Source organism: Astyanax mexicanus, chromosome 21 (genome assembly GCF_023375975.1).
Source record: "Astyanax mexicanus isolate ESR-SI-001 chromosome 21, AstMex3_surface, whole genome shotgun sequence".
Taxonomy (NCBI): Eukaryota; Metazoa; Chordata; class Actinopteri; order Characiformes; family Acestrorhamphidae; genus Astyanax; species Astyanax mexicanus.
Genome location: NC_064428.1, coordinates 20,068,054 through 20,082,571, shown reverse-complemented (window position 1 = coordinate 20,082,571; position 14,518 = coordinate 20,068,054). Strand labels below are relative to the sequence as shown.

Below are 14,518 nucleotides of genomic sequence, written 5' to 3'. Positions count from 1 at the left end.
CAGTCAAGTTTCATAATTAATCAGATATCATACTGTGACTGTATCTGATCACTGTCATGCGTAATGAAACTTTAAACAAAATACAAAACCCCATGTGTTGCAATAATGTGCAGTGATGTGTTGCGAAAGCAGCAAACCAAACTGAAATTGAAATTCAGTTTCCCAGTGATTGACTTAAGTACACTCCTAATGATGGAAATAGTTGCATGATTATTTGGATCAAGAAGAAAGGGTCAGATTGCAATGCTAATTCATAAGAAATGTAAAAGAACAATTAATGATATTTATTGAGCTAAACATACAGAAGTAATTTGTGTCCCACATGTGTCCCACAGCTTAAATATTCAGCATTCAGAACATCTGTCTTCAAGGCAAGCTCTTGAGATGGTAGTAGTATATGGGTAAGCATTGTCTTGTTGGACAACACACACAAAAAAAAGTTTCACAACTTTCTGAACTTTTTTTTTTTAGGTAAATTTAATTTCAGATAAATGTAAGTAACTTCAGTTGGGTTTAAATATTTTAAGTTCAATTCACTTATTTACTCTATGTAACATTTAAGTCTTGAAACTGAGTTGATGTTACCTACATTTATCTGAAATTAAATTGACTTAAAAAAAGCAAATGCAGAAAGTTGCAAAACGTTTTTTTTAGTAAATTTTACCCATCATTTTTTTTCAGTGTAGCGCATCTGGAGTATGTGTTCAGAAAAGATAGAGCCCGTGGTTGCAGGGCCTCATTAATGTGATGTGCTTTTAAATTGCCTGTGATCTGGAATTGTACGATGTGACTTGTGACAACAGACTGTTGATCTTGCAGCTGATCACACTGCCTTCACACACTGACTCTCTGCTCGTCTCCACATCACTGAAAATGACCTGAGTCACTCTATGAGAGTCTGGCATTACTACTCACGTTTTTTTGTTGGTTAATTGTTTCTGATGATGGCCAATATATCCTGCCCAATTATCACACCATTCAGACCCAGATACCCCAGATTATGAAGTACTTTAAAAACAAACCACACTCACTGCAGATCAACTGCGAAATATGGCTGGGAAATTGATTGAATATTTAGAATTGAATTAAACCTAAAGTGACAAATCAGCTCTTTAAATGGTTATCAGAATAAACCAGAGAGCGTTTTAGCCCAGAAAACTCAAACTGCTCTTTGTATTTACTTATGTACGTCTGTTACGTATGTTTTTAGGCACTTTAGATGCTCTTTTCCCACAAACACACTGTATTCTTTATGTATCTCTTGTTAGACTACTTGAAGTGAAAAAAACATAAAATTTGAAGAATCTATTTGAATTGCCTTTCAGTTGTTGATGACATAAAATGCTGCTAGAACTACTAAAGGTACTGAACTGAATTAAATCTGACTTTCAGAACCTTTAACCAACTTAACTAGTCTCTGTCAGTAATTTGTTTATTTCTTTGTTGTTTGTTGGTATATCTGTTAATAATTTCCTCACTGCATGGCTAAGATAGGATTGGGCGGCTGACTGTTGACTGTTGTCAGGGTTTAAATCGGTCAGAGCTGCACCTGTATTTCCCACCGCCATGATAGAAACATGCCAGATATTTACCTGAACACACCTCACACACACCTCACTTCCAGACCACCACACCCATCAGTATAGATAGGTATATTTTAAAGGCGTGGGTGCAAGGTGTGAAAATAGACTGTTGACAGAGTGTAAGATAGCAATAAGCGTCACGATGCACCTTGCGCAGGGTGGACCATAGGGCCCATACAATCTTGTGTGTAGTCCTGACATGAATACAAAATTGAGGACAATGCAAACACTGAGCACTACTTTGAGCAGCTGATACAAACTTAAACATACCCTGCCTTTGTTAAAAAAAATAAGAATTATTTATTTATTCTCAAATATATTTTTTTCATATTTATGTGAGGTTATGTAACCTAGCACTACTGTATAATACAAAATTCTACTAACGTACCTTACTCAGTACCTTACTCAGATGAATCATATGAATGATTGGCTTAATCCTTTTGGCTTAGTGTGAATGGGGTTATTAAACATGAATGGAAAAGCCTTGTCTTATAAGAATGTACTGAGTGCCACAGCTAAGCCAAACTCAAAACTGAAACAGGGAAGTTTATAACCTTTTCCTTTTTCTTACACTGAACTTCAACAATAGTCAGCTAATTTTTAGACGTGCATTCCTTTTTTTTTTTTGACAGGCAACACAGCCTGTGGGCCAGCAGGCCCTGATAGTCTAAGCTGATTAAAACTCCTCCACTCACCACACTGTTGTGTTATCTCTTCCTCTTCATCAGGAACGCTCTGTTGTTCTGCCAATATTAACAACTGCAGCTGCTTTGTTTCTGAGTTTCCTCAGAAATCTTGCGTTATTAAAATAACTCTGATAAATTTTTTTAAAGAGGTGAAACATGGGGTGGCTGAACATTTGCCTGATGTTTATATTATCAGCACATCTGCAAAATGTTTTGCAAAATTTACTGGAGAAGCATTTATATTTGGTAAACTCATCATGGAACTGCTGTGTTCAAAAAACATAAAAATCTGACTAACTTATTGACGTACTGATTGATCTTTATTAAACACACACACGTGCAAGGATAAGTTCATGTTTGCCTGAGAAAAAAGTTATTGAGCATTTTTGCTGCCAAGAACAGATATAATCTATGGTTAGCTATGGTTTTGTGTCCTTTCTTGAAATAATATTGTAAAAGGAATGTGTGTTTCAAAGTCCGCATAAATATATACACTGGTTGGCATGGCGGCTACTGGCCTCGTCCAACATCACTACCATGGTATCAGCATGCTGACATCATTACTACAGTGATAGCACTTTGGCTAATAGCCTAAAAAGCAGTCTCATTCTAGCTCTAGAAGGTTTTTTGTCATATCGTATAGAGTAAGAAACCACATAAGCAAGCATATTTGAGATTCCAGCAGGTTTTGTTTGAATGTTTTGATCTAGACATTAATTCCTGAGGTATGAGCTATTAGCTTCTAGTACTTGTTAGCATCATTAGTCTCTTAGCTCTAAACTTTGGACAGGAAACTAGATTTGGTTGATTTACTACATTTAGGGTAATGAGAAATTTGTATACACTTGATTTATAGACAGACTAGTGCCCTAGGAGGTCTCTGTGGTTTGATGGGAAGTACATGGAGACCACATGATGTCCCATGACTTAATGCCCTTAGTTAATGCATTAGATTCAGAGTCCTGCTCTAACCCAGAAAGTTCTTAGCCGAACAGAAATTATTTCTACTCTACTTTTTGACCTCAATGTTTTCTCAGCATATACTGAAGGTTAATTGAGATTTATTTTATTTATTCTGAAAAATGTTCCTCTTGATTCTGATGGTTTAATTTGACCAGTTGTGCGTTAGATTAAATTAAGTTATGGGTAAAAAAAAAACTGTGTCACATTAGGCAATGGAGAGCTGCTCATTTAAATTCAATTTTCTCAAATGTCACCAGCACAATGAATCTATCAGCAGTTAGAGCTCATTATAGAATGGGCAAAGTTTGCTTCATAGCCAATAAACAACATTTATGAGCCTTAACATGTAAACTACCTGCCTAATATTGTGTATGTCTCTCCCACATCTCAATACCTACTGTTTTGGAGATTCCCTGAAACATTTTTCATGAAGTTCTCTCTCATATACATCTTACCAGCTCTATTTCTGCCAGTTTCAGTCCCTTTCAGAATGAGCCATTGAAGGGCTCTGTCATTTTTATGCAAATAAGCTGTTCCTGGCCACGTCCCATGTGCCCACTAGATTATTCTTAACTAAGATAGAAGCATAAAACTCATTATTTGAAAGTATTAACATTTCCATCATCTGCTGACTTGCCACAGACAATAGGTACAGATCCCTCCCTCAGAAAAAGTCTTCTGGATAATTCTTCTGTGTGCTGTCTGAGGTTTTTAACTAGCTAACTGAAATGGCATTTCTTTGGGGTGGGGCTCTGGTGGGGGGATTAGAGTCAGTGCTATGTTGGTTCTATGCGGGTTTCCTTATTGTGACATCACATAAAGTGAGACATTTAAAAATTAGAAAAGAAAAATAAATTGGTCTGGTTTTAGTACGTTAAACGACACGTCAAAGAATAAATACATGATAAAAAAATGTTCAAGTTCATATCCAAAAATCTGTATTGTTGTTTCAATCATACACAAGTACTCATACTGCACATAAAGTGCAAACATTAGCATAACAAAGTGAAATGGTAAAGGGAATGTGTAAGACAAGTTTATACAATTAATGAACACTGGTTTGTGTTCTCTTGTGTTCTCTTACAGAGGATGAAGGCTATGTCTTATCGCCGGCAGTCTGCTCCTTCCCTGGTCATCAGCAAAGCTCTGACCAGATCCAGAACAATGTCCAGGTATTATTAGCTTTTGTCCATGTACCTTTATATATGTGATAAACTGAACACTTCACCTGCTTGGGAATTTAGTTTAACTCTACCTTTATCTCACTCTACCTCACTTTGCTTCACTCTACCTTTCTTTGCTTCACTCTACTTTGCTTTACCTTATTTTAACTCTCTCTACCTTACCCTACCTCACTTTGCCTCACTCTACCTCACTGTACCTCAATTTGTTTCACTCTGCCTTGCTCTAGCTCACTTCACCTCTCTTTGCCTCAATCTACCTCACCCTACCTCAATCTAACTCGCTGTACCTCATTCTACCTCACCTTGCCTCACTTTACCTCACTATTTCTCACTCTGCCTCACTTTCTTTCACTCTACATTATTTTGCTTTGCTCTACTTTGCTTTACCTCACTTTACCTTACTCTACCGCACTGTACCTCAATTTCCTTCACTTTACTTCACCCTACCTCACTTTGCGTCATTGTACCTTGCTCTACCTCACCTTGCCTCACTCTGCTTCACTTTGCTTCACTCTACCTCACTGTACCTTAATTTGCTTCACTATACCTCACTTTGCTTCACTATACCTTGCTCTACCTCACTCTATCTTACTGTACCTCACTTACCTTCACTCTACCATATTTTGCTTCATCTACCTCACCCTACCTCACGTTGCTTCACTCTACCTCACCCTACCTCACGTTGCTTCACTCTACCTCACCCTACCTCATCTACCTCACCCTACCTCACGTTGCTTCACTCTACCTCACCCTACCTCACTTTGCTTTACTCGTCCTTGCTCTACCTCACTCTACCTTACTGTACCCCACTTTCCTTCACTCTACCTTACTTTGGTTCACTCTACCTCACCCTACTTCACTTTGCTTCACTCTACCTCACCCTACTTCACTTTGCTTCACTCTACCTCACCCTACTTCACTTTGCTTCACTCTACCTCACCTGACCTCACTTTCCTTCACTCTACCTTACTTTGGTTCACTCTACCTCACCCTACCTCACTTTGCTTCACTGTACCTTGGTCTACTACACTCTACCTCATTCTAGATTACTCTACTTCACCCTACCTCACTTCGCATTTCTGTACCTTGGTCTACCTCACCTTACCTCACTCTAGCTTGCCCAAACACACTCCTTACCTTAATCTATTTATAATGACTATTTAAAAGTTATGATTTTGGAGCGATTTTGGAAGTCTTTTTAAAGGTATAGAGCACGTTTTCTATGTAGTGTCTGTCTGAAAGAAGCTTTACAGATCCAGTTTCAGGTCAACACTGACAGAAAAAAACTTCTTAAGGGTGTGAGGAAGAACACGAGGGGAACTTAGACACAAAAGAGGAACTGTCCTACTTTTGCACAAACCTGGATACTGGAATTATGTATTATATACCAGTAATCTAAGCGTACAAGTGTAATAGTCATGGAATACTCAGGTCATACTGTGGAAAGAACAGTAAATTTAGCAAGTGCTCAACACTGAAGTCAGTCAGAGAAATCAACATGGTAAAAATGAGCAAAAATGCATTATTCTCATTTGTAAAATGTCAGCTGTGTGGGTTGTGGGGCTGTTTTGTTTGCAGTGTCAGCAAAGTATCTGCAAAGGCTGCATGTGCAGTCTCAGAATTCACCGCCATGTGTAACAGAGGAATTAGCAAACTGTGCTTTTTTACATATATTAGACAAAATTAATGCATTTGTTTAATAAAACTGTACAATTAAAAGGAGATCCCAGCCTGGCTACAAGATGAGATATGGTTTAGAATGGAGACATAGAGGCTCTGTATATAATCCTGACACACATTTACCCACAGATGATGCAGCTGGGCCTGTAGATCTTGCACACCCATAGGTTCCTGCAGCTGCTATCCCACAACATATACAGCTCTATTTATATATATATGTAAATAGTAAAACAATTAACATTGTTTTTTTTTGTATAAACTACTAACAAAATTTCTACCAAATAAAAAAAAATGTGGAAGATGGGTGGTCACAAGCCATTAAACTAAGCTGCAAAAGCAACGTGAAAGACTGGTGGAGAGCATGCCAAGACACATAAAATATGTAAATAAAAACAAGGATGATTCCACCAAATATAGATTTTTCTGAACTTTTCCTGAGATAAAACACATTATTATTGTTAGTTTTATATAAATATTGATTTTGCGAATATTCTTTGCATTGTTTAAGGTATGAAAGCACTGCATGTTTTTGATCATATATAAATATCTGCAAAAGGAATGCTCTATATGACAATACATGTCCTTACTCATCTTAAGTTTATTAATCTGAACTTTGAGTTTTATATGGTTATATTCAAGGTGAACCCAAGACAAGGTGCTGCGCATTTTGCCTCAATCTTGGTCAAACAACAATATAACAAAATTTCAGTAACAATGGTGCTTATAGTGTGGTTTATACCATTGCGTTGCTGTTTGAACTACACTAGATCTGACATTGTTTATTATAAACTTTTTACATTTTTGACCAAGACAGAGGTGTTTTAGAGCACTGGACAAAACTAGTAATGTATTAATATACAGCTCTAAAAAAAAAAGCAACCACATAAAAATTATGAGTTTCTTTGATTTTACCAAATTGAAAATCTCTGGAATATAATCAAGAGGAAGATGGATGATCACAAGCCATCAAACCAAACTGAACTGCTTGATTTTTTGCACCAGGAGTGGCATAAAATTATCCAAAAGCAGTGTGTAAGACTGGTGGAGGAGAGCATGCCAAGATGCATGAAAACTGTGATTAAAAAACAGGTTTATTCCACCAAATATTGATGTCTGAAAACCTTTTGAATATGAACTTTGCGTTTTCTTTGCATTATTTGAGGTCTGAAATCTCTGCATCTTTTTGTTATTTCAGCCATTTCTCATTTTCTGCTAATAAATGCTCAAAATGACAATATTTTATTTGGAATTTGGGAGAATTGTTGTCTGTAGTTTATAAAATAAAACAAAAAGGTTTATTTTACTCAAATATATACCTATAAATAGCAAAATCAGAGAAACTGATTCAGAAACTGTATTTTATTTTCTTAAAGGGGGGCATCTGGCATTTTTCAGCAGGATAATGCTTGTCTACACACAGCAATCTTTTAACCTTTTAAGCCTAAATGAACACTTGAAATATTTTGCATGTGAGAAAAATGTCCTCTGATTGGACAGAATTAACTATTGTGTTGTCAACCAAAATAAAATAATAAATTAAGACTAGTATTATATATATATTAATAAAATCACTTACAAAAAAGCAAGATATCCTGCAGACACGTGTTAATAAAAAAAATACTGTACAGATAGATAATAGTTTGCACATTTTAAAGACTATGACATTTAAAAATGTTACAATTAGCATGCATATCAGGTAAACTAGAATACAAATTAAATGTGATGCAGGGAGTGATTTCTCTAAAGAGGAAGCAATCACATGATAGCACAAACCCATTCTGCTGATAGTGAGCATCTCATCCTGGACAAACGGATGTTATTTTAGGTTACGGCATTTCTCTGGTTATACTTTGGAACTTGATGTGAAGGTTTAGATAGGCCTGTTTAGGAGGGGTGGTGGGGGGTTGGCTACAGCTGAGGTTGGATCGTTAAGTAATATTTCACATGCTTATCTCACTTTTCTTGTCATATCGTGGAAATCTGGTTGGGGATCTAAGCTTTCGTAGAAACTTATCTGTCCTCAGATCTGAACACTTGTTTTTTTTTTTAGACATTCCCCTTTCAGCTGTGCTGTGTTTATACGTGTGTCAATTTCACGTGTGGCTTTCGACTGCAGTGCATGCCTGTGTGAGTGTGAGTATGTGTGTGCGTGCCTGTCGACGCGTATTGGTGTGTCTCTTGTTTCTAGGGAAGAAAGGTGTTTGGGTAATATCGTGGTCGCTGTGGCCGATACAGTGGTTCGTTTTGACATCCTAAGCAGATGCGAACTTGTCTGTAAAACCAAGAGTGTGGAGAAATCAGCCCTCGACTGTGAGCTGCAATACAGTGAATCTGCACTGCATAGTTCACATTTGTATGTGTCACTATAGGGGCCTTTTGAACCTTTGTGAAGAGTTATCTCTATAATATTTTATTGGACCAAATGAACCCCTTGGTGTTGCCAACAGAAATGAAATGATAAGATAATACTAGTAGTGTTGCAGTAATATATTCAATTAGAAAAAAGGGACATCCTGCAGCCACATGTGTTTCCTAGCATCTGGCATTTTTTGTTTTTAGCAGGACAATGCTCATCCACACACAGCAACTTTTTGAACCTACAGGAACCCAGGAAACTTTTGCATGTGAGAAAAATGTAGACAAATCTGACATTTTTTTGCTCGGATAATGCTTGCCCATTTTTCATTTTTTAGCAGGATAATGCTCATCCACTAGGGCTGCACGATATATCATTTAAGAATTGTCATCGTGATGTGCGCATGCGCAATAGTCACAGCGCAGGACGTGCAATGTCACTTCAGGCAATAAAATCAAACACATCATGTTGCAATGTTTTGATTCTTGACACAAGAAGTAGATACACAGCGCTGTCTCCGTGTCTGTGCAAGTGACAGGCTGTGGCTGCCTGAGAAGCACAAGATGCACAAGATGCTTTCGAAAGCTGTGCACCTCAGTCCAGCACAGTTTTGCAGCGCAGATGTTTCTAGTTACAGCTGAAGTCACGCTTTTACTCCCAGAAAACCGCTCTTAAATGCCTTTTAAACAGCCATTTAAATGCCTGATTAAAGGGCCGATTACTGTTGTTTTGCTGTTTTCCTCGGGTTTTGTTAGGCCGGTTGGATGTACTGCCAAATTCTCTGAAACGTCTTTAAAAACGACTTATATTGGAGAAATTAAATTCACAATTCACAATGCACGTTCAGCAAAGGAGAAGAAGTTTTTTGTGTGCATAGAAAAAGTTTTAAGATTCAGCTCATAAAAAATGGGAGCAAAACCAGAAGTGTTTCTATTTTTGTTCATTGTAGTTATAAAATACTACAGTGTAGTAACAAACTACAAAAACAAGCAGGACATCTGCTGGTATCTGGCATTACTTTCAGCAGGATAATGCTCGTCCACACACAGCAACCTTTCAACCTACTTGAACCCTTTAAATCTTTTGCATGTGAAGAACGCTGCACTAGTGAACTTGTGAAAACGTTGCACAGCACTTTGTCCAAGGAACTGAGTCGCATTCTCACACCGGCTCCGAGACCTGGAGTGACTCTATCAGCATTTGCTGCAATTGCTAAGCCTCTCAGAAGGATAATGCTGAGGGTGGATATAGAGGCTAAATATAGGCCTTGGGCTTTGACCCGAGACTCGCTGGAAGAGAATAACCTTGTTAAAGCGGTACTGGAGGTTTGATCACTTTTCCCACGCACTGGTGACCCTGCAGACGCTCGCTGACCTAGATGCCAGTTAAGCTATTTGTGCGTTAGTTCCTTTGTTGATTCATTAGTTTTTGGGTGTAGGGCCAAAACGGTATCATTGCTACATGTTGAGAATTATGGTTCACAGTGATCCATCCATCTGTAATCTGAATAATAATTGGCTCTTTTCATGACTGTAATGAAGTTAAATGATGTTGTATTTGCAGGATGACTTTGCTGGAATACACGAAATCTGGTATCCAGGATCCAATTGAATCCAATTTGAATCCAGGAGTTCAAAACAATAGAGCAAATATCATGGGCCTTATTTTAGTGATCTAGAGCGCATAAAAGGCCTGTGCTAATTATCTTAATTATTCATGAGTGTGTTTTGGGCGTAACGTGAAATAAACCAATCAGTGTGCCAGTAGTCATTCCCTTTAAGAGCCAGACATACTCTGACTTTGGCACGTTCATATCTTAGCTTTTGTGCATCTCAGCTGAGGAAACTGACCTGCTTGTTCATGCTGTACTTTGATGTTTTTCAAATATAAAAAAATATTTTAGTTAAAAAAGCAAATTTTAGTTAAATTATAGCAAAGTAAAATCAAATAATTTTTTGTTCAGTCAAAGTGCTTTTCTGTGTTTTTTTTATATTTCCAAAACTGCAGGATGTGAGAGAATGAGTGAGAATGAGCATCTGTTAAAATTCACAAACAGCAGACTATAAGGCCTATATCTACTATATTAAGCTACAGTTATTTAGTCTGTGTATTGAACATAAATGTCAGAAATAAATATAACTAATAATAACTTTGATAGTTATGGTGCAGATTTTAAAGTATATTTTATTTTATAGTTGATTGCTAAAGGCTCTGATGAGGTGTTTTTTTTCTGTGGTAAAGAATTTATGGTATGTGGTATTTTGCATGGGGAGCACAGTGCTCACAGTGAACATTGAACATAGAATTAAAAAAAAGATGTATCCAAACTTTTGACTAGTACTGTGCACTGTATGATATAAATGATATATTGTGCATGACTAGTTGGAAGAGAACGATGGAAGTATCATAATTTTTCCCTTCTCATTTCCAAGCTTGTAAGAGTTTACAGTATCGGCTGCTAATGCTTCTCTAGATCTCAACCTGCCAACAGCAGCATGCAGTTCCAGCCCATGTATTAAACACTTGATCCTGTTAATCATGCTGTTCGCAGGGCATTAATTCACTGGATCAGCTGTTGTAAAGGAGAGTTAAGCAGAAACTCAGCACGATAAATGTCCAAGTAGGACAGTTTAAACTGATCCTCTTCCATGTTCTATTATCAAGTGTGGTGCACCGGGTCTTAGTTTGGATTTGTGACGATGACCTGCTGCAGACTGCACCTTCTTGTGATTTCTCTTGGAACCTTTAGAGAGAAGACAAAACAAAATATCTAATATTTTAAATGTACTACTGATTGTTGTGTTTATTGAATGCCTTGTAATAAGATGAAATCATAGACTGTATATAGCTGGACAGAGCATCATCTCTCAAAATGAAGCCACCACAGGTGGGGTGCCCCCTGCTGTTCGGTTGCAGAAAGCTGTGTAACCCCACCCATCCCCATAGGTTTCAATGGCAAAACAGACAACTTTCAATCACATTTTTTTTCCCAATATACTGTAATTCTACCTCCTTTCTTTAAATGTAACAGCTAGAGTAACATCTTCTTACATTGTCAGTTTTTTATATCCCCACAGAATTCGTTTTTTAAAACGTTATTCAGCTCTATTTAAAAAGGTGTGGTTATTGTAAAAGGGCTGGGTTACACCTAGCTGGGGTGGGACCAATGACTGTGTGAGGCAGCCCTCAGGGGCGGGTTTATTCAAATGAGTAGACTGTCTCTCCGAAGTCTTTCTCCCTCCTCTGGTCTCTACTGCGCAGACTCGGGTTTCAGGATCACCAACATTGTGGAAGATTTTGGCTTCATTTTTATTTTAAATTTTTATTATAAAAAAGCTGCTGGAGACAGGTCAGGACTACAGGCAGGCCAGTCCACTACCTGTGATGTGCAGCTCTACCCCTATTCTTTTCTTGTTGTGAATGCAAATATGTTGTGTTTTGAGCCTAAGTGCCATATTGGAGCAGTTCAGAGTAACACAGTACAGTTTACTGTGTTTTATTTTGGCTGATCTTGGATATAATACTATGGAATATTTGGGCAAATATTCTTTGGATTGACGTGACAAAACTGGACCGTTTTGGAAGGTGTGTCCACATCTAAATGGCTTAAAATATCCTCCAATGTGGCTGAATTAAAACAATTTTGGGTAAAAATTCGTTCTCAGAGATGTGAAAGACCCACTAAGGGTGGCCCAACCAAGTTATTAAGTTTAAGGGGCAAACACTTCTTCACACAGGGCTAGATTGGTTTGATTTTTTTTTTTTTTTTATAAATAAATGTATCATTTTTGCATTTTTTATATTTGTCAAATTATTTTTTTATATATTAAACTAGTGCTGGGCGTTTTTTATGATTAATTCAGTTAATCCGAATTGCAGTTTTAATGTGATTTCAAAATGGAGTAATCGAGATTTTACATACAGACATTTTATCTTTTTATCTAAAATATATGAAAACGCTACTCATTTCTGAAGTGTTTATTCGTCTTACCCTGGCAAGTCATTATTTCTCAATTTTCAGTCACAAACCCACGTTCTGAAGTATAATCCAGTGTCTGTGAGTTGCTCCTCGGCTGTGTGTACATAAAGTCAGTGTGTAATATAATTGCATTGGCTTGAAAACAATGTTTTGGATTATTGGTTAATTCAATGAGTCGACTCAACCCAAAGCATCTGAACACCAAACAGATTATATGTATATAAAACCTAGTTTTTAACCATTTCTTTGTTATCTGTAGTTTGATTTTTAGTAAGGAGGGAGGGATCGTAAATCAGAATGATTTTTTTTTATCCGTAATTGCCCAGCACTATATTTAAATTACTTCATAACTCCTTATGTGTTCCTTCATAATCTGGATGACTTTAAATTAAATTAAATTAAATTAAATACATTTAGCTACTTTTGGACAATTTGTCCCCATTGCTGATGTGCAAATGCCCCTTTGGAGAAGTACTGCTAACACAACAGGTCTGTCTGAAACAGGTGTTTAAAGCATGGCCAATAGAATGATGCTCACAGTGCACATGAATCTAAGGTCACCACGTTCAGTGCCAAGTGTCAGCAAGAGGGTTTATAGTCTGTGGTAACAGAACTGATTGTTCCCCAATTCCAGCATTTTGTTCATATCTTGTATAATTTATGCGTAAACACAATCACAGTGCATCATTTTTTTTCTGTAATAACAGGTGGTTTTCATGTGTATCTGCTTTCCAGGGAAAACTGCTTGTCTCCAGTCTGCCCAGAAACCTGCTTGCTGGTGCAGTCGTTCCTGACCCCTGGGCGGATGTTTATTTCTCATGCCTATGCCCAGCTGAAGACTGGCCTGCAGACACAGGAGAGACACCTGTTCCTCTTCACCGACATCCTGCTCATCAGCAAGGCCAAGTATGTGGTTGTTTGGTTTGTTTTAGGACAACGAGAAAAAGGCAGATGCAAACAGAATGAAATGTGTGTCAAGTGGAAGAGAAAGCAATATGTACAGTGCCCTACTAAAGTATTGGAACAGTGAGGCTGATGACATTGTTTTTGCTGTAGACTAAAAAAATTAAAACATTAAAAGATGAATATGAGACAAAATATCAACATTTCAGCTTTTATTTCCAGATATTAACATCCTTCTGTCTGAACACACATTTTTCTTGTGAGCAAAAGTATTGGACACTCTAAAAAACACTTTTATTAAAAAAAAAAATTGTTTTTGTACTCAAAGGTACAATCTTCATAATTGTATCCTCAAACATACAATATTGGTCTTTACAGGGTCAGATGTGAAGTACAAAGTCATTCTCAACAGCAATAATGACAAATTTGTACCATTTAACCAGCCAAAAGGTACATTGAGGATTCCGTATCTTATAAACTATATATATTTTTATTGCACATTTTTTATTTGAAAGCCAGACAATTTTGGATCATCAAGTTTTTGAGCCATATTCAGTTGATGATAATGTGTATAAACTTTACTGGCACAAAAAACATGGGTACATTGATGAAAAACAACCAACTGTGAAGCTGAAAGAATATGGAAAATCAATCAGAAGCATTGCACAAATGTTGGCCATTGCTAGTACAACCATATGGCATGTCCTGAAGAAGAAAGTCTTCACTGGTGTACTAAATAACAGGTGATGAACAGGTAGAACAAGAAAAACCACAGCAGCTTATGACAGAAGCATTGTGAGTTCTGTAAAGAAAACAACAGTAAAAACACTAAAACAACTATTCGTGGCATTATCTACAACCTCCAGAGGGCAGGAATCAGGTATCACAATATACTGTTGACAGAAAACTTCATGAACAAAAGTACAGAGACAAAAGATAAAAAAACACTATTAGCAAGATGAGTAGGAAGACCAGGCTGCAATTCACCAAAAAGTACAGAGAGAAGTCTGTTGTAAACGTCAGTTATACTCCTGAGTTGGAATATAGCCAGATACTGCAGGAAGAGGGGATTATTTCAGACATGATCTTCACCGTAAACAAATTCAATTTTTAGGTTTTAACACCAAGCCTAATTTTAACAAATGAAAAATAGGCAAGTCGGATTTTGAAAATTAACACATGTA

At 37.1% G+C, this 14,518-nt stretch overlaps 1 protein-coding gene across 1 annotated transcript in view; it reads left to right on the top strand.

The window, feature by feature from the left end:
* Positions 1 to 14,518, top strand: part of LOC103036999 (rho GTPase-activating protein 20) — a 53,090-nt gene that overhangs the window by 13,521 nt on the left and 25,051 nt on the right. Inside the window, exons 2-3 of the mRNA XM_007254821.4 lie at positions 4,319 to 4,404; positions 13,167 to 13,337. Of these exons, the coding sequence (XP_007254883.3) occupies positions 4,319 to 4,404; positions 13,167 to 13,337 (257 nt within the window). The remainder of the gene's footprint in view (positions 1 to 4,318; positions 4,405 to 13,166; positions 13,338 to 14,518) is intronic.